This window comes from Callorhinus ursinus, unplaced genomic scaffold (genome assembly GCF_003265705.2).
Source record: "Callorhinus ursinus isolate GAN/ISIS: 27379988/994484 unplaced genomic scaffold, GSC_fseal_2.0 scaffold65, whole genome shotgun sequence".
Taxonomy (NCBI): Eukaryota; Metazoa; Chordata; class Mammalia; order Carnivora; family Otariidae; genus Callorhinus; species Callorhinus ursinus.
Genome location: NW_027397127.1, coordinates 4229210 through 4254766, shown reverse-complemented (window position 1 = coordinate 4254766; position 25557 = coordinate 4229210). Strand labels below are relative to the sequence as shown.

Genomic DNA, 25557 nt, shown 5'->3' with positions numbered 1-25557 from the left:
AGTCTTCCTCAGCTGAGGGAAAGTACTCTGAAAGCTGACATTTGCTAGATGCTTCTTGGTTGCCTCCCGACTTCAGCTGCTCCTCTGTACCACCAGCCCCTTCCGAAATTTCTTCTCGGCCTACTTCCCCATTTGGAAAAGAAGGAGACACACCACCAACATGGATGGACCTTGAAGACACTGCCCTAAGGGAAAGGCGACAGTCCCAGGAGGAAATATACTGTGTGATTCCTCTTACAGGAGGTACCTGGAGCAGTCGAATTCATAGAGACAGAGAGAAGAATGATGGTTGCCAGGGACTCAGGGAGCGGGGGAATGCAGATTTGTTTCATGAGGGACAGAGTTTCACTCCGGGAAGACGGAAACATCCCTGAGATGGATGGGGGTGATGGTTGCATAACAACATAAATGTACATAAGGCCACAAAACTATATACTTAAAAGTGGTTAAAATGGTAGGGGCACCCGGGTGGCTTGTTCGGTTAAGCGTCCAACTCTGGATTTCAGCTCAGGTCATGATCTCAGGGTCCTGAGATCGAGCCCCATTTCGGGTTCTCTGCTCGGGGGGGTGGGGGAAGTATGCTTGATATTCTCCCTCTCTGTCTGCCCCTGCCCCCTCCTGCCACTCATTCTCTCTCTCTCTCTCTCTCTCTCTCTCTCAAAAATAAATAAATCAATCTTAAAGACTTGGTTAAAATGGTACATTGTTATGTATATTTTACTACAATAAAAATTTTTTAAAGATTTATTTATTTGAGAGAGAGAGATTTGAGAGAGAGAGAGAGAGAAAGAGAGACCATGAATGGGGGGAAGGGGCAGAGGCAGACCCCAACACCCCAATACAGGGCTCAATCCCAGGACCCTGAGATCATGACCTGAGCCAAAATCAGGAGCCGGTCGCTTAGCTGACTGAGTCACCCAGGCTACAATAAAATTTTTTTAAATAAAAAGACATTAAGAAAGAAGAAAGGAAAGAAGGGAGGGAGGGAGGGAGAGAGGCAGGGAAGAGAGAGAAAGGGAAACAGAAAAAGCAAAGAAGAAAGCAAGCCAGATTTCCCTGCCCCTCCCTCTCAATCCCCATTTCTGTCCTATTAGAATCATAAATACACCATACAAAAGGTATGATGGTAAGTGTGGACTCTGATTTGGCCTTAGATCCCTGAGGGCATGATCTTGCAATTGTGAAAAAAAAATCAAATCTGCAGGAGTTTGCTAAAGGAAAGAAAAATCAAGCTTGCAGGGACACTTACCTTATCTTGATGTTTTAAAAGTAACCTCTACTCCCAAGTTTGATGTCTTACCCTTTCTCTCCAATTAAAAAAAAAATCCAACCAACCTTCTTCCTCCCTGTCCTGCCCATAACTTTATTTTATCCCTTTCTTTAAAGACACAGTACATATACTTCATAGCTTCTCTCCCATCCAGGGAGTACAACCCTAAAAAAAAAAAAAAAAAAAAAAAAAAAACGGTTTCAGCAGCCACACATCCACTGCTGAACCACCTCCCACTCTCTGGGTCTTAGCATATGTGTGGCAAAGACAAGCGACAACACATCAAGACATTTATACAATAGCCTATTTTGATGGCCAAAAATGGAGTCCTGTGAGGAGGTGGATTTTGGAAAGGATTTCAGTAACTGACACCCTAAGTCTGCCAGTTTCTAAAATCACTTTTAGGGAATAGCTGATGGTGTAAAACTCTAAATACAAAAATCAGATGAAAATCATTTTAATAAAGACTGTTATTTATCTTAGTGGCTGCAAATAATCTGGTAAACCTTTTGGGTTATAGTTATTTTGCATCCAAAACCCTGGAGTGAACCCTTTGGCTCTAGGCAGCAGATAGCAAGGATATTTGGTTACTTCTAGAACATATTGGTTTTAAATTAGCAACCCCAAAGTGAAAACCTTGAGAGCTGGCAACTCATCCTAGAAACTACTGTGTCCTCTGCCACAAATAAAGAACTTATCCTTGATATTACTGAGAGGCTGGGCACCCTGAAGCACTGTGGAAAACATAGAGCCTGACTCTCCAGACGACCCCTTCAACCTCCACACCCCAAAACTCCTCTGGGCTCCTAGGCTAGTGGCCTCGGGATCTCCCCCCACCCACCCACCCACACTCTCTACCATCAAATTCTGCTCTCTAGATCCTCTGTGCAGATGAAATTGAAAAGGTTAGTAACAGTTAAGTCACCACTTTCAAAGATAGATAAACAGGAATCAGAGCCTGAATTAAGAAGATGAAATGGGGTGCCTGGGTGATTCAGCCCATTAATCGTCTGACTCTCGATTTCAGCTCAGGTCATGATCTCGGGGTCGTGAGATCAAACCCCGCGTCCGGCTCCGCACTACGTGTGCGGCCTGCTTAAGATTCTCTCTTTCTCTCTCCCTCTGCCCCTCCCCCGCTTCTCTCTCTCTCCCTCTAAAATATTTTTTTAATTAAAAAAATAAAGACGATGAAGCTGTAATAATGATAGCATTTTAGGTGTCAAGCAACTTGGCAGGGAAATGGGGAAGGAGAGGCAGAGGCTGTTGCCCTGCTGGCTGGACAGGTCTTGGAACCGCAGGTGACGGGAAATCAAGATAATAATCACCTGCTCTGCTTACTCAGAAAGCAGACCCCGGTTTATGTACGAGTCAGCCCCGCCACCAGGAAGAGCGCTCACTAAAGGGCATTTTCCTAAGCCTTTCCTTAAAATACCCTAGATGTGACTCTGATTTCAAACAAAGTTGAAAACAGACTAAGCTTGAAAACACTGATTTTATTTCAAACTATGTTGATTGCTTTTCCCTTTGAGAGTTTCATTTGTTTATCAGAGAAATTCCTGGGCTAATTCCCAGAAATGCCATTCATTTCTTGCCAACAACAAGTCATGGACAATGGGCGGGGCGAGGGGGGGGAGCTCCCCACGGAGGGTCCTTCTCTCTGGACAGGAGAGCCAGGGGCACTGAATGTGGAAGGCGGCAGAAGAGGAAGGCTTTAGGTGGGAGCTCTGGGAAAGCAGGGGGGCTGGCCAGACAGAACAGTATGCACATGTAACTTTAGGGTTGGTCCTGGGAAAGTGTCACGCAGGCAAAGTACGTTTCTGGGGTACTTATGCTCCCCATTATCAGAGAAACCATGTTGTTGTGTTGCTCCTGGCCCTGTGCATATGCACAGGGTCCTTTCCTCCAAGGTCTTGCCCAGCATTGCTCTCTGTAGGCAGTGATCTTGACCTCCTTTGTCAAGATCCTCCCTGGGACCCAAGTGCAGTCCCCAGTCCAACTGCCTCAGAATGAACTGAGGTGCAGCTCAACTGAATCAGAATTTTTAGTATAAGGCCTGGGAGTCTGCATTTTATCAAATCTCCCAAGGTGGTCCTTTGGCACACAAAAGTTTGAGTGGCACTAGTTTGGGGTCTTGTTCTAAAAGGGCCTGATACCCTTAATGAACTTCTCCAAACTAAGATACTCCTTATACTAATGACTTATTGCTATAATATAAATACCTTCTGGAAACTGAATGGCATAATCCAAGACTTCTTAAAACATATACTAAAAAACACAATTCTTCAAAGTGCCTTACAAAAAAACAGCTGCATGAGTTTGAAAAATATTGCATCCCATACTCCGGTCTTATAGACTCATAATGTATATTAACATATTAAAGGCTCAGAGAAGTCCTGCATTAAAAGCAACCTGTTTAACGTTCTCTAATCCAGAAAGTTTATTTGCCCAGAAACTCTCATTTATCTGCCTCTATCAATGTTTTCCTTAGTAAACCCTATTATTGTCCCATAAAACTGTGTTCCTTGCAACAAACTTTGGAAAACACTGCTTTAACCTGGAAGAGTGACTGTAATGGTGCAGGTTTCTTTTTTATAAATATTTTATTTATTTATTTATTTGAGAGAGACAGAGATAGGGAGAGAGAGCATGAGCAGGAAGGAGGGGGAGAAACAGATTCCCTGCTGAGCAGGGAACCCGATGCGGGACTCGATCCCAGGACCCTGGGATCATGACCTGAGCTGAAGGCAGACACTTAACTGACTGAGCCACCCAGGCGCCCCAATGGTGGAGGTTTCTTAAATACAGAAAACAAATGAAAGATTTATTTGGGACAAATGGGGCTTCTCTGTATCCCTCGATGAAGGGCCACCTTCTTAACCTTTGTGTGGGGCCAGTTTTGCTTAATGTCCATTGAAAAAAAATAGAGGGGTTCTACTCTACCATGAAGCAAAGACGAAGTTTTCCTAAAAGTCTTGTTCTTACATGACATAAGAGCTTCTAACATGCTAACAGGAAGTCACATTCTTTTTCTATTTATTTATTTATTTGAGAGAGAGAGAGAGAGAGAGAGAGAGAGTTGGGGGGAGGAGCAGAGGGAGACGGACAAGCAGACTCTGCACTGAGCGCAGAGCCCAGTGCAGGGCTCAATCTCACAACCCTGCGATCGTGACCTGAACCGTAATCAAGAGTCGGGGGCTTACCTGACTGAGCCACTCAGGTGCCCCACTGTTTCCTCTGTACAGTGTTCAAGTACCAAGTGTATGAGGAAAAGAATAGAAATAAAGTGTGGAAGACAGTGAAAGGGTCTAAGATGTAGGAGAGCAGCCAGTGTAGACATGGAGGTGCTAGTGGTCAACAGTGAATATCTCTGTGGATACCTCTCAACAATCGGTGTAAGAATACTAACAATAATAATAATCAAGTAAGAACTCCTGCTATCTGGAGACTAATATTCTAGAATCCTCAGGGTTTTGGATAGCTCTGGAGCCAGAAAGAGTTTTTTGAAAACACATCAGTCTTTTGCAGGCAAGGAAATGGGCCCCTGCTGATCACCCTGCATACTATCATTATCATAGTCTCCGTAAAGGAAGAAGAGTATCACAGTTGGCTATTACTTTGCTGTTTAAAAGGAATTGACCCTTTTCAATAAAATCAAAGGGGGAGGTGAATAGAAAATTCAGAAAAGAACAAAAGAAGAGAGAAGGGCGCCTGGGTGGCTCAGTAAGTTAAGCCTCTGCCTTGGGCTCAGGTCGTGATCCCAGGATCTCGAGATCAAGCTCTGAGTGGGGCTCCCCGCACAGCAAGGAGCCTGCTTCTCCTTCTCCCTCTGCCCCTTCCCCCATTCATGCTCTCTCTCTCTCTCTCAAATAAATAAAATCTTTAAAAAAGAGAGAGAGAAGAGAGCAATGGCGATCAAACACAGATGACAGCAAGAGCAGCACTCAGCAGCCATAAGGATGGCCATCAGCAGTTACTCAAAGAGATGAACCAAAAGAAAATGGGGTGGCTCTGAAATCTGGACGAGATTCCTCAGTCAGTTTCACACCTAATTTCCACACGACTCAGAAATCCCACTCCTAGGTATATACCCCAAATAATTGAAAACACATGACACAGAAAAACCTGTAGAGGAATGTTCACAGCAGTGCTATTCACAACAGCCAAAAGGTGGAAACAACCCAAATGTCCCTGAGCTACTGAATGAATAAACAAACTGTGGCAGATCCATACACTGGAATATTATGTAGCCCTGAAAAAGAATGAAGTACAAATACATGCTACACCATGAATAAATCTAGAAAATATTATGCTGAGTGAAAGAAGCCAAACGCAAAAGGCCATATACCGTATGATTCCATCTACATGAAACGTCCGGAAGAGGGCAGATCCATAGAAACAGAAAGCAGATTAGTGGTAACCGGGGGCTGGTGGGGGGGGAATAGTGATGGTTTAATGGCCACAGGGTTTCCTTTTGGGGTGGTGAAAAATTTCAGGAACTACATTAGTGGTGATGGTTGCCCAACATTGTGAATGTTCTTAATGCCACGGAGGCATACACTCTAAATTCAGAAATGTTAGGTTATATGTACTTTACCACAACAGAAATTAAAGAAATCCCCCTTGAACTTTTGCTTTAAAAAAAAAAAAAAAACACCAGAGGGAACAAAACAGGCCTGTTTACTTGATTGTTGTAACAGTGGAAGTCACAGACATGGCCACAGAGTCATAGAACAGGAATGGGAACACAACATGCAGATAGGTCAGCAATTAAAGACCAAACAACAGAATCAGAGTGATCGAGTGACCAGCAACTGTCACTGGAAATTGTCGAAGGCTAAATGCCGTAAATCTACCTCATCTTACAGAGGCTATTTCCGCTGTGGTATAGATTGGTGTAATCCTAACTTGTTTGGATGCAAGTGGTAGAAAAGAGAATGCTATTGGCATAAACTAGAAACTGCATTGGTTCTTGCATGAGTTTTCCTAGCACATTAATACATTGCACCATTGAGGGACAGCAGCTGAAGGCCAAGTACATGAACACAGCTTAAATCAGCAAACCATGAAAAAACACTACTCTCTCCAATTCCCATTTGCCCCCCATTCTCTGTCTTGGCTCGGTTTGGCCATATGCTCTGCCTTGTAAGTGCTTATAACACGATTCCCTCTGATCTCTGGGCATTTTTCTCTTGTCTCTACAACTCAGCAGCTTCAACCCTTCCCTAATCCCTCTTCCCTCAAGCTAGTGTCACCATTTTAAAAGGTGAAGTCTATACTTACTGTAATTTTCTTTTATTTATTAGAAATCTAAGGTGCTTTTTTAAATCAGGCTAGTTCTTTTTTTTAAAAGATTTTACTTATTATTTATTTTAGAGAGAGAGAGCACAGAGTGAGAGAGAGCACAAGTGGGGGGTTGGGGCAGAGGAAGAGGGAGAAGCAGGCTCCCCACTGAGCAGGGAGCCAGACTCAGGGCTCCAACCCAGGACCTTGGGACCATGATCTGAGCTGAAGGCAGATGCTTAACTGACTGAGTCACCCAGATGCCCCTTTATTAGTATAATTCTTTTGTTAGTACTCTGGTTACAAAATTATGTTAAGTTTCCAGTTATTTTCTCCAACCTTGTTTGTTCCTTAAGCCTTGTTTTCCAGTTATTTTCTCCAATCTTGTTTGTTCCTTAAGCCTTGTTATTTTTCAGTGTATAATTTTGCAGAATATGAGGATTTTCAGAAATGAATATATTGCAGCCACTCTGGAAAATAGTATGAAGTTTCCTCAAAAAGCTAAAAATAGAACTGCCTACCATCCAGCAATTGCACTACTAGGTATTTACCCAAAGGATACAAAAATACAGATCTGAAGGGATACATGCACCCTGATGTTTATGGCCACACTATCAACAACAGCTGAACTACAGAAAGAGCCCAAATGGCCATCAACTGATCGATGGATAAAGAAGATGGGAGATATATATATATATATAATGGACTATTACTCGGGCATAAAAAAGAATGAAATCTTTCCATTTGCAGCAATGTGGATGGAGCTAGAGAATATTATGCTAAGCAAAACAAGTTAGTCAGAGAAAGACAAATACCATATGATTTCACTCATATGTGGAATTTAAGAAACAAAACAAACATGGCAGGGAAGGGAAGAGAGGAAGACCACGAAACAGACTCTTAACGATAGAGAACAAACTGATGGTCACCAGAGGGGAGGTAAGTGGGAGGATTGGTTAAATGGGTGATGGGGATGAAGGAGTGCACTTGTTGTGATGAGCACGGGGTGCTGTATGTAAGTGTTAAATCACTATATTGTACACCCGAAACTCATATTACACCATGTGTTAACTAACTGGACTTTTAATAAAAACTTACAAAAAATTTCTTTAAAATTAAGAAATGCATATATCGTATTAGATAAGAAATGTGTGTATTTGCCAGCTAGCTCACAACCCAACTACTGTCAAGAGACAAATGGCATTGAGCTTCTAGCTTCTCCTTACAGGAACACATAGACTAGGGTGCATCACTGGAGAGGTCATTTCTTTAACCTCCCTTGAATTCAAAAGACTGTGGTGAGGGGTGCCTCTCTTGGCAAAACCACACAATCACTATCCCTTAAGACCATTTCATAGAACTAAATTTGTTCACACCTAGCCAAAAGGAAATGCTGTAGATTAGGTTGCTGGTAAGAGATCAAATCAGATATTTTGGCAATTTCTTATTTTTTTTAAGATTTTTTATTTATTTATTCATGAGAGACAGAGAGAGAGAGAGGCAGAGGCAGAGGGAGAAGCAGGCTCCCCGCCGAGCAGGGAGCGCAATGCGGGACTCGATCCCAGGACCCTGGGATCATGACCTGAGCTGAAAGTAGACGCTTAACCGACTGAGCCACCCAGGCGTCCCTTGGCAATTTCATAATAGCTCTTTAATGACCCAAGAATGCTGGAATACCCCCCAAGGGAACACAAATTTGTGAATTCCGAGTAGCAAATTCATTAAGAATGGCCATTAAAAAAAATCTTAGGTAGGGGCACCTAGTTGGCTCAGTCGGCCGAGCATCCGACTCTTGATTTCAGCTCAGGTCTTGATCTCAAGGTCATGAGTTTGAGCCCCATGTTGGGCTCCATGCTGGGTATGGAGCCTACTTAAAAAAAAAAAAAAAAACAACTTAGGTAATATCATGATTTAGGCTCCTGGTCACTATGAGTCTTCTCCTCCCCTCTTTACCACTCCACTTCCCCAAAAGAGAAGATATGGAATTTCATTCCTATATATCTCCCATTATCACAACTATAGAGAGTCCTGCTTATAGACTGGGGTGGATTTAGTGACCCTTCTGACTTCTGTGCAGTCTTGACTTTGCCATTAAGAATGTTCTAACCTCCATGTAGCACCATCCTCTTTGGGCTCTGTAGAGCATCCTGTCGTATGGGACCGAGACGTGACCTCCGCCATGGACACTCGAGGAAGTGCTGATGAAAAAAATTTTTCATTTTCTCTTAATGGGAATCAGTATGGATTTCTCTCTGGTAATTCTGGAAAAGCAGTCTGCAAACTTTGATTGCCACGGTTCAGCAGGAGCTGCAGGAGACCACCTCCAATATGAGTGGGAACTTTGGAATTTTCCGGGGTGGGGAGTTTAGAGAGCAAGAAACAAGGGAAACACAGAAGTAAATGGGGGGTCATGGCTCCTCTGTCTCCGCCAATGGCATGTCCCGCAAGATCCTCCCACTGAATCAATCTCTATCCACGTGAATGCTCCCTGAAGTCAACACTGCTACAGGAAAGTATCTAGAGCCCACACCTTGGGTATATGGCTTCCTTGTTTGTTTTTCCTTTTTGATACAGAACCTGCTCATCATCTTGGCTATAAATCTCCTATTTTTAAATGAGGACATTTTCATCATGGTGCCTTCCATTGGGTTAAGACGGAAAATCAGAGCCCCTTCCTTTGACCAAACATTCCGGTGGCCCTGAAGGCATGAGTTTCCTCATGCCTAATAACCACTGGGGTGGAAGGAATACAGAGGAGTCATCCCAGCCATTGCCCAGTCTCAGAGCAGAACTGTAACAACTCTATCTCAGATGGGAGGGTACCTTTTTACTTATAGAAATATGCCGTACAGAGACTAAAATTCTCTTTAGTCCTTGATACTAGGACTGAACAGCCACTGTGTCCCAAAGTTCATCCTTTTACCAAACTCCATTCTTCTCTGCTATGGTTGAAGGTTTAAACCTGTTTACTCTTGTTTTCTCTTCAACAGAAAGAATAGCTGGTCTGCATTCCAGTTCAATATGGCAGGGGGAGCACATGTGAGAACTCCCTGCTCTTTTCCCACCGACGAGTGAGGGATGAAATGGAAAACTCAGTTATATAAAAAAGATATAAATAAACACATGGGTGAGTGAGTAAATAAATAAATATGTCTTTAAAACTGCCAAAATCAGGCTCAGAAACAAAAGGAGACTCCTTGGGGAATAAAACACAGAAGGAAAAGTATAGTGATAAATGGGGGCCAAAAGCCATATATGGTCCACTGGCGCCTGGGACTGGATGCAGACAGCCGGGCAAGAACTATGGCCTCTGAGTGGCTTCTCATGTAAAGGTGGGGACTAGGGCCACACTCCTCACACGTAAACAGGGGCTGATATAGCTCTGCCCACCTGAGGTGGTTCCTGCCCTCAAATGGACTGCTTCCCAAGGTAGGCAGCTGCAGCTGAGGTCCCAGTCCAAGATCGTTATCAGGGACTAGCACCGTACAAGAAAACAGAGGTAGAAATCGACCATCCAGACATGAGGGAGCCCAAGCTGAGACACTAATATATGACCCGGTTAAGAGTGAAGTGACCTACATGGTCTGGAACAACATTTTCCCCAGAAAGGAAGGGCATATGCAAGAGAAACCCCCCTACATACAGATAATGAGCTTTTAAACAAAGATTTTAGAAAACAAGGGAAAACTCAGAACCAAGAAAAGCTGTCAAGAAACCAGTAAAAGTAGAATTCACACCTGAAAACTATATAGACATTGAAACAGTCTAAAATGGACTCTAAATAAATACTTCAATACCTTAAAGAAATAAAGAAAATAATAAGATCCCAAGAAACACAGGCTTATAAAAGAGCAATATGTAGATATTTTAAAATGTAATCCAAAAACTTGGGAGGAAATACAGTTATTGAAAATAAAAGAACAAACAGAGCCAAACAGATGGCCTAAATAGGAGGCATGAGAAAACTTGAGAAAGAATTCATGAATTGGAGGACAAAACTGAAGTAATATATCATTACAGGGAGTGTACCAAGATGGAAAAAATAAAGGAAGCATTAAGAGACACGGAGGACAGGGGCACCTGCGTGGTGCAGTCGGTTAAGCATCTGATGCTTGGTTTCAGCTCAGGTCGGGATCTCAGGGTCATGAGATCAAGCCCCGTATCAAGCTCCACACTCAGCATGGAGTCTGCTTAAGTTTCTCTCTCCCTCTGCCCCTCCCCGCCAGGCTCCCCGCCTCTCTCTTTCTAAAATAAATAAATCTTAAAAAAACAGGGAGACAGAAGATAAATTAAGTGATCTGCAAAACCATATGCCAAAGGCAACTTTGAGAATGAAGAAAAAAGAAGGGTAAGATGTAATTTTCAGAAAAACAATGAGTAAAACTGAAGAAAAATTTGAGTCCTTTGGCTGAAAGAAATCATGTACTGAGCAGGTTAAATGAAAATAAATCACACATCGATATACTTCATCATGTGCACCAAAGAAAAAGAGGAAATCTTAAAAGCTAAAAGAAGGAGAAAACAAGTTACCTACAAAAGAACTATAATCAAACAGTAGATTTCTTATCCACAAACGGAGGAAGTCCACAGACTATTAGTTTCTTCTAAGTGCTAAGGGAAAACAAGCATGCACCGATAATTTTATGCCCAGCCAAATTTTCACTCAAGGATGAGGACAAAATAAAGACATTTTTGCAAATAAGGATTAGGGAACTTTGGTACCACTCCTCACAGAAAGAACTGGTAAAGGTTATAGTTAACAAGAAGGAAAATGAACTAACAAGGAGTGACCCACAAGGACAAGAAGGAAAGGAAAATTAACGGCTTATCTCTATACTCCATAAAATGGGCTTTTTAAGTCTTTTAAAGACAATTTTCTCTTTTCTGCTATTTATCATCTCAATTCCTTTATCACTTTATTTTTCACTCAAAGGAACTGCTGGCTTATACTTTCCATTTTTCTCAATACTTGTTTCCTATTCTATAGCTGGGGTAGGTGATAGCCATATTGCACTCTACGCTTTTCTACGCTGTGCTTCATGTCTGGGTCATGCCTCAACTTCCTTCCCAGGGACAAACAATGTCTACATGGTTTAGATAAATTCCTATGGCATTAAACCACTTTTGGAGACTTCCGGGGGAAAAGATGGGGAAAAAAATCTCCAGATTGGCCTTTTTAAGCAGAAATTTTGCTCCCATCTACCAAATCCTTCCTTCGTAATCCAGTTTAAGTAGAAGCAGCAAAGAAAGGCATATAAAAAATAGTAAGCCTCATTTGGGGATTTATTCCAAAAGCCAACTTTGAGGTCGATCTTACGCCAAGTCAGTCTCTTACACCTTGAAGCATATATCATCATCACCAATATTCAAAATGATAAACGTGTGACATGACATGATCTTTTGCCATCTGAGAAAGACTCCCCTGTGTTCATCAGAGTGTCTTTACTGATGCAGGAAAGTATAGTTCACAAAGGTAGTGACCAAAATGGTTTGGGGGCTTCTCCTCCATTAAACACCTCCATTCCTATAACTGAAATGTTAACTGAATTTTCACTGAACCGTATTCTTAGCCCCATTCCTACCATTGCTGCCTGGACACTTTTGGTTTCTCTCTTCTAAGTTCTGGAGTTTCCTTACTACTTAAAAAAAAGCACCACCTATGCCCTAGAATAGTGGTTCTTCACGTTTTTAGGGTCATGTACACCCCCTCCACAAATACCAATAAAGCTATGGATCCTCTCTAAAGGAATTTACATGTATACGTAGTTACACCAAGAACAAAACAATTTTAAAGGTTTCACTGACCCCATAAAGCCCACCCATGGACTCCGACTCCAGAACCTCCATCCTAGAGAGAAACAGGATCAGCTTACAGGACTGCAAGGCTTCTACTGCCTAGATCCTGAGGCAGTCACTTAGCTTTTCCCAGGACTGCTGTCCAGCCCACAGGCATTCTCTTCATCATTCCACGCTTGTATGCCCCTGGCGTGGGAGCTAGGCCCCAGTCAGACATGAACAAAGTGTCACTGAGTGAGCCCCTGCCTCAGACAAACACCCTAGCCGCAAACCCTCAAAGTAGACGTCCTAACAGCCTTGTGAAAAAGTCTCTGCCCGCCTTCCCCTTAGATTTGCTCTTAACAATGTGTACATAATAACTGTGCAGTCTGGAGGAGGTGACAATTCAGCGGGCAGGCAGCTTTATACTGTCATAAACCTCACTGGTTCAGCTCCTTTGATTTATGCAATCCCAGCACTAATTGCTTAAGACACGTGCCCAGTGCCCATGGCAGGAAGAGGCTGTTTATGGCACAAACTCTCTGGGCCACAATTCCCTTCCCCCAACTGACATCCACATTCACATGATTAAAAGCCCAATGAAAATCTGTTACTGGGTACCCAATAACTTATTAGAGCCTAGAATGTGCCCCGCTTGGGCTATAAACAGTATTTAGGGGCCAGTGTGGGCTGCCTAAAAGTGTCCTATTGTTATTTCTGTCTGGAAGTTTCCCTTCTGGGGAATTAGGCAGATGGAGTGGGTTGGGGGGAAGCGGGAGGAAGGAGAGCCGCAGCTGGGAAAGAAAGAGGCAATCTGGTTTACCTGGGCAGCGTGGGCAGCACAGATGAGGAATATGCACAGGGGACAGGCAATGGAGGCTTGGACATCTGACTCGGCTGCAGAGCACATTCCCATTCTGGAAGAGAAGAGGCAACCATGAAAAAAAAATTAAGGTCTCTCAAAGGTCACCTGCGCTCATGCCCCTTTGGCAAACAGTCATGCCGGGATTCACCCAGACAGTGAAAGACGCATTCCCAAGTAGCTGAATGGAATCACCACTTTCTTCCCTTTTCTCATCACGAGCACCTCTGCTGGGTTGGTTCACTGCTTACTGGCATATTTTTCAAAAGCTCAGGTCACTCTTGCTCTGGTTTTCAAAGCTTCCCGCCAACTGTGGAAGGCTCCTCCTGGCCTGCCTTTGTGGTGTTTCCACCACTTCCGGCTCCAGCTGCACATCGACAGGAGCCTAGTCTAATTACAGGATCACCTGCCCAATGCCACGGGAGGGAAGGGATAACGAGCGATGGGGTCCCCTGAGCAGCTAGCCACCCCTGGGCAAGGAGACATCACTGGCACATGGGTCCTGGATTCCATGTAACTCTGCCTTGGACCAGCGGGCTGGGCGCCTTCTCTCCTCACTTCCTGTTTCAGTCATAAGCTTTCTGAAAACAAGCTAAGCTTTGGAATTGAGCTGATTACCTAGCATGCCTGGGCGGGGGTGACTGGGTCCCTGCCCGAATTACAATTACAGGACCCCTAGCTCTGACAGCTCTCAACCATTGTTAGATCAAAGGAAGCCTTTGGAAATCAATTTTGCATTAGCATTTCCATCCATAATTCATTCCAAGCAAGGGTGACTTGTATCTATCACGCTCTTGTGGGGCAAGAGGATGAAAAAGAGGGTGGGGAATGAGAAGATGCCTAGCACTGGAGCTGTCGGCACTCGGATCGTATTAACATTTTCACTGCCCTGCAGATGGCAAAACTCAGCCCCCAGGGGTTAGCTGTCCATTTCCAATGTGTTGCGTCAAGAATCTGACACAATCATGTCATACCAGGGAGCTAATCAGTACCCAGATGCTCTATTTAATACCTGCCCCAGCCATTGAAAGAGGCAGGCTTCTTTTATCCAAATCTGAATCACCCTACCATAAAACCTCTTTCTTTTCTCGTGGACTTTCTAGAATACGTTTTTGGAGTGTTGCATTTGGAAACACCACAGAGCCTCCTTATGTGTCACGCTCCGCAGAGCCAGGTGGTATCATCTTGAAGTGAAATCACCCAAGCACAACAGAAACCACTCCTTCTGGCTGAGGCCTACACCAAAGCCTCCTTAAAACCTTAAACTGAATTCTGTTCTAGAGTTAACAGATGAATAAAAATAATAACCATAACAATAGCGATGATGATCGCCCTGACAGCAGTTAACATCTCTTGAATGTTGGCTGTGACCGAGCACAGTTTTAGGTGACTGAAACCTATTAGTGAATTTAATCCTTCCCACAATCCTGTGAAATACATAGTATCATCATCCCGTTTTTAACGAAAAAGAAGCTGAAGGGATCTCAGAGAGTTCAGGTAACTTGTCCAATGTAACACAGCTTACAGGTGGCAGAGCCAGGGTCGGAAACATGGTCTGTCTTAACTCCAGAGCCCAGTAGCCTCTTAACATGACTTCCTACTGCCTGAAGGTTAGGTTTCCACGTGCTTAGAATTCTAAAAGCCCACCTTCTACTTAAATGGCAAAAGAATCTGGCTTGCAAGTGACTGCTTCTATACTACCTAGGCACTAAGGAGGAATTACAAGTTCTTCCACAAGGTCTCAAGTGAGAGGCTGGTCTTGAAAATTCTTTCCATATGCTCGGAGTTCTCCATTCTCAAGGCCTGGTACAAGGCCTCCTTACCCAAGTGGTTCTCCACCAGGGGTCATTTTGCTCCCAAGCAACCTGGACCATGTCTCGGGTCATTTTTGGTTGTCACAACTGGAATTGGTGTTGTTGGTGTCTAGTGGGTAGAGACCAGGGATGGGGTAAACATCCTACAATGTACAGGACAGCCCCCACAACAAGGAATAACCTGTCCCTGAGTGGCAATAGAGCAGAAATTGAAAAGCCGAGGCCTAGTATAAGACAGTAGAGGCTTATTCAGAAAGATGGAACACAGCTGTGGTCCTGGGTCAAGGCCATGGAAAGAAGATGAGAGTACCTGCTTTGCCTATTGCAAAGATGGCATTTAAGGTGTCCAAACACCCCTCTGAATGTCTGGTCAGGAGTCAAGGCCAAGCCAAGAGAACTGTAATGGTTACCAGGGACAGGCCAAGGTTCTGCAGCCTCAATCCTAATTACTGCTACTGGCCCAGACGTCAAATATGCTCTCTCAATCAACCACTGTATGATCTGTCCTAATCTCTTCTCTAAAGGCCAGCCTTGAAAATGATCTTCAAAAACGATTTTGTCCATAATCCAGGCATTACTTTGAGCTCTGTTTCCCTACTCCTGCTATCAAACTATTCTACCTTCTCCCCACCATGGCCCATATCATTTGGCTAGGAGACCATAAATATCTGTCCATAGCAAATACTTAGAGATCCCACAAAAAAATCAAGCCAAATGGCAACAAGAGGAAAGAGTCAGGAGACATTTATTTCTCCTGACAAGCTGCTTCCTATCTTCTCTTAGGCTTTCACCACCCCTGCTTCCCAGCCATCTGGGCACTGGAAGCACCTCTGCATGCCGAGGAGCAAACTGGGTGTCACATTGTACCTCTGAGCAGATGCAGTTGACACAGTAAACCAACCCATAAGGTTCCAGGTAAGGATGCCATCTCTCGCCCACTCTGTACTTCTTGTCTTGAAACACACAGTATGTCTCTGAATCTGTGAGGAAGGAGATGGAGAATATGCCTGTTAGGCCCCACAGACAAAGTCATCAAATCCAAAGGCAATTGCACTTTCCATCTGTTTTTGTGTTACATCAAGAGCAGAGGCATAGGGAATGTTTCCAGAACCTACTACGGGCTGTGTTTCACATGCTGTGCTTATTCGATCCTACAATGACCCAGTACGGTAGACACCACTGTGAGTCTCGTTTCACAGATGAGGGAAATCAAGTCATATAACCAGTAAGTAACTGACAGGAGAGTCAAACCCAGCTTTGCCCGAGTGAAGCCAAAGTCTTGGTGACTGCTCTGTTAACAATGGTAAGATAAGGGTGCACGTCGTGTGTCCTTCTGGAAAAGGCTGTGCTCCCTTGCTGTGGAAATGCAAGCTAAGGTCTGAAATGCTGATCTTTCTCCGAGCTGCCCGGGGGTGGTGTAGGAGTAATGAACTAGACGCATTGTGTTAAGTTCCTATAAATGGCTTTTGCCCATGCGTGCTAATATCATTCAATCATGAAACAAATATTTGGGCACTTACTACTGGTCAGGCACTCTGCTGACTGCTGGGAATAAGATGGTGAGCAAAACTACCCACAGTCCTTGTTCTCCTCAACCTACAGACTTGTTCTTCTGTAAACGACTCCCAATTTGCTCAAAAGGAATGCCTCCTTCCCCTTTGATGAACAGAAATTTTGATAACCACAGCTTATCTTGTGCCACAGTTCCTTGAGCACATACTATGTTACTTGCATTCCTTTACACATCTTATTTCTCCATCAAAGTAAAAGTTCCTCAAAATCAGGCAACATTTATTCTGTTTATCACATGGCCTAGCACACCGTGGCCAAGAAATGTAATCAATTAGCAAACGACTGGTAAATGAATCTCCAAACCATGTGATTCGCCTTTGAATCCCATCCTCATCTATCCACTGCTTCCCAATCACACAAGGTCAAAGCAAACTAGGACTCTTCTTGTAGCAAACACACTAGTTTCCCCCACTCTCCAGTACACATTTCCCTGATGATCAAAATTTTAAAAGAAAAGGCAGATAAGCAAGAAACCGGGAGAAGATATATATACTTTTAAAGATTTTATTTATTTATTTGAGAGAGAGAATGAAAGAGAGAGAACGAGAGGGGGTAGGGTCAGAGGGAGAAGCAGACTTCCCGCTGAGCAGGGAGCCCAACATGGGACTCGGTCCCAGGACTGTGGGATCATGACCTCAGCTGAAGGCAGACACTTAACTGACTGAGCCACCCATGTGCCCCAAGGGAGAAGATATTTCCAACCAATAAAGTATTAGAATCGGGAACCTTTTCTCATCATTTAAATTAATAAGTAAAATACCAACCAATCCCAACAGAAAAAAATATCTATTTATCCAGGACATGAATAACAATTTGAGGGAAGAAGAAATGGGAAACAGGCAACAAACATGAAAAGATGTTCAACCTCACTAGTAATCAGAGATTCAGATTAAAACTACACTGAGATCATTGTCTCAAGTCATTCACTGCTTCAAAGACCCACGGTGATTTTTTCCAGCGACCTGCAAGATAAATTCCAATTGACTTTTCAAAGCTTGATTTCCAACTTCTTCAGAATGATGAACTGGGAGTCAGGAAATCTGGGTTTGAATCCTAACCAACTCTAGCTGTGTGGCACTGAGCTAATCATTGAAAGTGTCAATCTAAAAAAAATTTAAAAATAGGGGTGCATGGGTGGCTCAGTCGGTTAAGCACTGGACTCCTGATTTCAGCTCAGGTCATGATCTCAGGGTTGTGGGATCAAGCCCCACATCGGGCTCTGCACTCAGAGTGGAGTCTGCTTAAGATTCTCTCTCTCCCTCTCCCTCTGCCCCTCCTCCTCAAAACAATGATAAAAAATTAAAACATAAAAAATAAAAATAAAAAAATAAACTGTCAGTCTCAGTTTTCAACACCTATGAAATATAGATTATCTGTTGCCCAAGCAGAGTTTGGAGGATTAATTGGAATTCTTTGTAAATTATAAAGTACTACAAAATGTAGAGCATTATTTTATGTTAATTATTTTCTTTTTAGAAAAGTAATTTATACTTAATGTAGAAAACTGGAAAACATTCACAAAGTTCCAAAAAGAACAAAATAAAAACATAAATATATAAATATGAAAAACATTATACACAATTCCAGCAGGAGACAACCACTTGTAATATACTGGTAACTTACAAATAGCCTGTGGGTTGAAGGAAAAAATCAAAAGGGAAATTAAAAAATAGTTTGTACTAAATGAAAATAAAAACACAGCATATCAAAATCAGTGGGATTTGGCTAAAGAAGTACTTAAAGGGAAATTTATATCACTAAAATACCTACATTAAAAACGGAGAAAAGTCTCAAACCAAGACACTAGAAAAAGTAGAGCAAAATAAACCAAAAGCAAACAGAAGAAAGGAATAATAAAGAAGTCAGTGAAATCGAAGACAGAAAATCAACAGAAAAAAATCAGTGAGACCAAATCTGGTTTTTAAATAAAATCAATAAAATCGATAAACTTCTTACAAAACTAGCAAAGATAAAAAGAGAGAAGATGAGAATTCCCAATATTAGGGACAACAGAGAGCATTCTAAAAAAGGATAAAAAAAGGAATATTATGAATAACTTTATGCCATCTAAGTTAGCAACCTAGATGAAAGGGATTAATTCCTTGAATGACACAAATTACCAAAGCTCAATCTAGAAGAGATAGATAACCTGAATATTCCTATATCCTTTTTTTGATTTATTTATTTGAGAGAGAGAGAGAGCAAGGGGAGGGGTAGAGCGAGAGAAAGAATCTCAAGCAGACTCCCCACTGAGTGCATAGCCCAATGCGAGGCTTGATTTCAGGATCCTGAGATCACGACCTGAGCTGAAATCAAGAGTCAGAGGCTTAACTGACTAAGCCATCCAGGCGCCCCTCTTATATCTTTTAAACAACTTGAATTTGTAGTTAAAAATTTTGTCACAAAGAAAACTCCAGGGCCAGATGGCTTCACTGGTGAATTCTATCAAACATTCTACCAAACATTTCAGAAAAAAATGAAAAAGAGGGATCACTTCCCAACTAAATCATTGATGTAGGCGTGACCCTGACATGAAAACAAGATTAAAGGTATTACAAGAATAAAAATAAAACTGTAGACCAATATCCCTCCTGAACATAGATACAAACATTCTCAATAAAATTCCAGTAAATTAAACCCAACAATATATAAAAAGGATGATACTTTATGAGCAAGTGGGATTTACCCTGAAAATTAAAGGCTAATTCAACATTCACAGTTCAGTCAACATAATTCACCATATCAACAAACTGGACAAGAAGAATCATGTAATCATCGCAACAGATGCCAAAAAAAAAAAACATTTGACAAAATTCTACATCCATTTGTGACAGAAACTCTCAGCAAAGTAGAAAAAGACCTTCCTCAACCTAATTAAGGGCATCTTCAAAAAAACCTACAGTTAACATTATACTTAATGGAAAAAGACAATGCTTTCTCCCTAAGATGGGGAGTTATGGAAGGATGTCTGCTCCACCACTTTGGAGATCCTAGCCAGTGGAATCAGGTAAGAAAAAGAAGGAAAAGGCGTACATATTAGAGAATAAAACACAAAACTGTTCTATTTATAGATGGTATGACTGTCTACAAAGAAAAATCCCAAAGAATCGATTTAGAGTTAGTAAAAATAGTAAGAGAATTTAAGCAAGATTACAGAATACAAGGTCAATATAAAAAAGCTGATCACGTTTATATATTCTACAAAGAACAATCAGAAATCGGAATTTGAGGGGGGTGGGAGGGATGGGGTGGCTGGGTGATAGACATTGGGGAGGGTATGTGCTATGGTGAGCACTGTGAATTGTGTAAGACTGTTGAATCACAGACCTGTACCCCTGAAACAAATAATACATTATATGTTTAAAAAAAAAAAAAAGGAAGAAGATAGCGGGAAGGGAAAAATGAAGGGGGAGGAAATCAGAGGGGGAGACGAACCATGAGAGACTATGGACTCTGAGAAACAAACTGAGGGTTCTAGAGGGGAGGAGGGTGGGGAGATGGGTTAGCCCGGTGATGGGTATTAAGGAGGGCACGTACTGCATGGAGCACTGGCTGTTATACGCAAACAATGAATCATGGAACACTACATCAAAAACTAATGATGTAATGTATGGTGGTTAACATAACCTTAAAAAAAAGAATATTTATCTGAAAAAAAAAACTGGAATTTGAAAAAGTACCTTTTGCAATAGCTCCCCCTAAACATAGACACACTGAGGTATCTAACAAAATGTATGCCAGATCTCTAATCAGAAACCTACAAAACTACGACAAAAGAAACCAAAGGAGTCCTAAAAAATGGAGAGGTATGCCTTGTTTGTGGACTGGAAGTCACAATATTGTGAAGATGCCAGTTCCCCCCAAAGTGACTTATAGATTCAATGAAACCCAAAACCAAATACTAAAGGATATTTTATAGAAATTGGTACTCTCATTCAAAAGTTCATATGAAAATGTAAAGGAGTAGAAGAGCCAAAACAGTCTGACAAAGAAAGATTTGGGAGGACATATACAAAGTGATTTCATGACTTAATGTAAAATTATAGTTTTCAAGGCAATGTGTTTTTGGCAAAAGGTTAGACAAACATATCAACAGAACAGAATGATGAGTCAAAAAACAGACCCACACATAAACGTAGTCAATTGATTTTCAACAAAGGTGCAAAGACCATTCAAAGGAGAAACAGTATTCTTTTCAACAAATGCTACTGGAACATTTGAATAGTCATATACAAAACATGAACTAAAATGAATCTGTAACTCAGACCACATACAAAAATTAATTCAAGATGGATCATAGACTTCCATGTAAACTAATATTTTAAAACTTCTAGAAGAAAACATTGAAGGCTATCTTGGTGATATTGGGTTAGGCAAAGACTTCTGAGATATGACACCAAAACCACAGTCCATAAAAGAAATATAAAATAGGACCTCGCCAAAATTAAGGACTTCAAAATTAAGGACTTCTGCCTTTGAAAGAGTGCTAAAGGGGTACCTGGGTGGCTCAATGGGTTAAAGTGTCTGCCTTCGGCTCAGGTCGTGATCTCAGGGTCCTAGGATAGAGCGCCTCATTAGGCTCCCTGCTCAGAAGGGAACCTGATTGTCTCTTTTCCTCTGTCCCTCCCCCTGCTTTTGCTCTCTTTATTTCTCAAATAAATCAATAAAATATTTTTTAAAAAGAGTACAGAGAATAAAAAGTAAAGCTAAGGGATGAGAGAAATTATTTGCACATCCTCTTTCTGATAAAAGATTTTATCCAGAATACATAAAGAAATCTCAAAACTTAAGGATAAGGAAAGAAATGATCCAATTTTTAAAACAGGAATACAATTTGAATAGACACTTTACCAAAGAAGATATACAGGTATCAAACATATAATTAATCAGCAGGGAAACACACACTGAAACCATGATGAGATATCACTACCCACCTATCAGAATGGCTAAACTCAAAAAACCTAACCATACTAAGTGCTGGTGAGGATGTGAAGCAACAGGAACTTTCCTGTATTTGCTGGTGGAAATGCAAAATAGTAACAGCCATGCTGGAAACAAGGGGGCAGTTTCTTATAAAGTTACACAGAACACTTACTATACAACCCAACAATCTCACTCCTAGGTATTTTCCTGAGAGAAACAAGAACATATATGCAGTTCATGAGAACCCTGGCACTTTAGTCAGCTGATGCAGGTTTAAAAAAGTGGTTGGTGAAATATTGTTAATCAAATCTACATCAATAAAATGATCATCATAACTGAAAAAAAAACCCATATTCACACAAAAACCTGTACCTACATGTTTAGAATGGCTCTTTTCATGGTCTACAAAACCTAAAAACACCTTGAATGTCCTTCAGCTGATGAATCTATAAACACCCACACAATGGAATATTAGCAATAAAAAGAAATGAAAGTCGGAGGCACACAAACATAGATGAATCTCAAAGGCATTACACTAAATGAAGAAAGCCAGACTCAAAGTCCACATATGGTATGATTCTACTTCTTTTCATTCTGGAAAAGGCAAAACGATAGGGAAAGAAAACAGATCCATAGTTTCCAAGGGAAGAAGTTTAACTACAAAGGGGCACAGAGGGAATCTGTTGGGAGATGGAGTCATTTTTGTATCTTGATTATGGCAATGCCTATGTGACAGAATGCTTCTGTCAAAACTCACAGAACTGTACCCTACAAAAAGGGTGAATTTTGTTGCATGTAAACTATACCTTAATAAAACATAAAAAAAAAATAGAGGAAAGAAAAATCACAGATAATTCCCCTCCCAGAGGATAATCACTTTTAACATTCCAGTAAGGTCACTCCCATTTTTTTTTCCTTTTTTTAAATTAATAGACTTTGTTTCTTACAGCAGTTTGAGGTTTGCAAAAAAAATCGAGCAGACAGTACAGAGTTCTCATATATCCTCTCTTGACCTCACCCCCAATTCCCTTGTTTATTAACATCTTATGGTAAGTGTGGTACATTTGTTACAATTAATGAATCACTAGTGAGATATTAACATTAACTAAAGCACATGAGCATGCACTTTGTTATGACAAATGTATAATGATATATATCCACCTTCACAGTATCATACAGAATCATTTCAGTGCCCTAAATATCCCGTTTTCTGCCTGTTCATCCCCTCCCTTTTCTCTCTCCTTAACTGCTGAAAACCACTGATTTTTTTTTTTTTTTTTTTTTTACTTTTGTCTTTTCAAGATGTCCTATCGTTGGAATCATAGCGTGTGACGTCTTTTTAAACTTGCTTCTTTCACTTAGAACTATGCATTTAAGGTTCCTCCACGTCTTTTCATTGCTTGACAGCTCATTTATTTTGTCACTGAGTAATATTCTGTTGTGTGGACGTACAGCTTATTTATCAATTTACCTATTGAGGGACATCTTGGTGGCTTCTGATTATTGGAAATGGTGAATAAAACTGCTACAAATGCTTGCATGCAGGTTTCGTGTGGACATGTTTTCAACTCACTTAGATAATAATGCCTATGGATGACATAGTATGGCAATGTTTAGCTTTGTAAGAAACTTCCAAACTGTCTTCCAACATGACTATACAATTTTACATTCCCACCAGCAACGGATGACAGTTCCTGTTGCCCCACATCCTCACCAGGATTTGGTGTCTTCTGTATTTCCAGTCTCAGCCATTCTAAATAGGTGTGTTGATTTAATTTATAATTCCCTAATGACATAGGATGTGGAGCATCTCTTCATGTACTTATTTGCCACCCTGATATCTTCTTTGGTGAGGTGTCTGTTTAGCTCTTGGCCTACTTATTAATTAGGTTGGTCATTTCCTTTTCTTTCTTGTGTGAGATTTAAGAGCTCTTTGTATATTTTGGATACAAGTCCTCTATCAGGTACGCATTTTGCAAATATTTTCCCTCAGTCTGTGGCTTGTCTTTTCATTCGCTCAACAGTGTCTTTTGCAGAGCAGAAGTTTTTACTTTTAATGAAGTCCAATTTATCAATTTTTTCTTTCATGCAGCGTGCTTTTGGTGTTGTATCTAAAAGCTCATGACCAAACCCGAGGTCACCTAGATTTTCTCCTATGTTATCTTTTAGAAGTTTTATACGTATGTATTTTATATTCAGACCTTTGATCCATTTCGAGTTATTTTTGTGAAAGGTTTAAGGTCAGTGTCTACATTCTTTTGTTTTTTTTTTTTTTTGCATGTGGATGTCTAGTTGTTCTGGCACTATTTGTTGAAAAGATTATCCTTTTTCCAATGAAATGTCACTGCTCCTTTTGTCGAGATCAGTTTGCTATGCTTGTATGGGTCTATTTCTGGGCTCTCTATTGTGTTCCATTGATCTATTTGTCTCTTCTTTCAACAACACCACAGTCATGATTACTGTAGCTTTATAGCAAGTCTCGAAGTTGGGTAGTGTCAGTCCTCCAACTTTATTGTTCTTCAATGTTGTGTTGGAAATTCTGGGTCTTTTACCTTTTCATGGCAACTTTAGAATCACTTTGTTTATTTACACAAAGTAAATTGCTGGGATTTTGATTGGTATTATATTGAATCTATAGATCAAGTTGGGGAGAACTGGTATCTTGATAATATTGGGTCTTCCTATCCATGAGCATGGAATATCTTTTCCATTTATTTGATTCCTTTCCTGAGAATTTTGTAGTTTTCCTTACAGAGATCTTGTACACATTCTGCTAGATTTATACCTAAGTAATTTCATTTCTTTTTGGTGCTAATGTAAACGGCATTGTGTTTTTAATTACAAATTCCAATTGTTCATTGCTGGTACATAGGAAAGCAATTGACTTTTATATATTAACCTTGTATCCTTCAACCTTGCTATAATTGCTTATTAATTTGGGGACGGTTTTTTTAATTGATTCTTTAGGACTTTTTACACAGATAATCATGTCATCTGTAAACAAAGGTAGTTTTATTTCTTCCTTCCCAACATTTACACCATTGTTTCCATTTCCCATCTTACTGCATTAGCTATGACTTCAAGTACAATGTTGAATTGGAGTGGTCAAAGGAGACATCATTGCCTTGTTCCTGATCTTAGCGGGAAGGCACCTAGTTTCTCTCCATTGAGTGTGGTGTTAGTTATAGATTTTTTTTGTAGATGTTCTTCATGAAGTTGAAGAAATTCCCCTCTATTCCTAGTTTGCTGGATAGTGTTGGATTTTGTCAAATCTTCTTATGCATCTATTGCTATAATCATATGGTTTTTCTTCTTTAGCCTGTTGATGTGATGGATTACATTAATTGATTTTTGAATGCTGGAACAGCCTTGCATGCCTGGAATAAATTCCATAATTTGTGGCTTTTTCATACATTGTTGGATTCAATTTGCTAATATTTTGCTGAGGATTATTGCATTAGAGATACTGATCTGTAGTTTTCCTTTCTTGTAACATCTCTTTCTGGTTTTGGTATCAGGGTAATGTTGGCCTCATAGAATGAGTTAGGTAGTATTCTTTCTGCTTCTATCTTCTAAAACAGACTGAAGAGTGTCAGTATTATTTCTTCCTTAAATGTTTGGTCAATTTCACCAGTTCATCCTCTGGGCCTGGTACTTTCTGTTTTGGAGGGTTATGAATTATTGATTCAATTTCTTTAATAGATATAAGCTATTCAGACTGTCTATTTCTTCTTGTGTGAGTTTTGTTGAATTTTATCTTTCAAGGTATTGGTCCATTATTTCTAAGTCATCAAATTTGTGGACACAGAATTGTTCATTATATTCCTTTATTATCCTTTTGATATCAATGGGTCAATAGTGATGATGGCTTTTCTTTCATTTCTGATATTAATAATTGTGTCTTCTCCCTTTTTTCTTAATTAACCTGGCTAGAGGTTTATTCTATGGATCTCTTCAAGGAATCAGTTTTGGTGTCATTGATTTTTCTCTATTGTTTCCCTGGTTTCACTTTCATTGATTTCTGCTTTAGTTTTTTAAAATTTATTTTCTTTTGCTTACTT

The 25557-nt window shown here is 40.9% G+C and overlaps 1 protein-coding gene across 6 annotated transcripts in view; it reads right to left on the bottom strand.

Moving 5' to 3' along the window:
* Positions 1 to 25557, bottom strand: part of CHRDL1 (chordin like 1) — a 114428-nt gene that overhangs the window by 68921 nt on the left and 19950 nt on the right. For all 6 annotated transcript variants that reach the window (XM_025853708.2, XM_073885745.1, XM_073885743.1 and 3 more), the window contains exons 3-4: positions 15869 to 15981; positions 13149 to 13242 (exon numbers count right to left, since the gene is read on the bottom strand). In XM_025853708.2, the coding sequence (XP_025709493.2) occupies positions 13149 to 13242; positions 15869 to 15981 (207 nt within the window). The remainder of the gene's footprint in view (positions 1 to 13148; positions 13243 to 15868; positions 15982 to 25557) is intronic.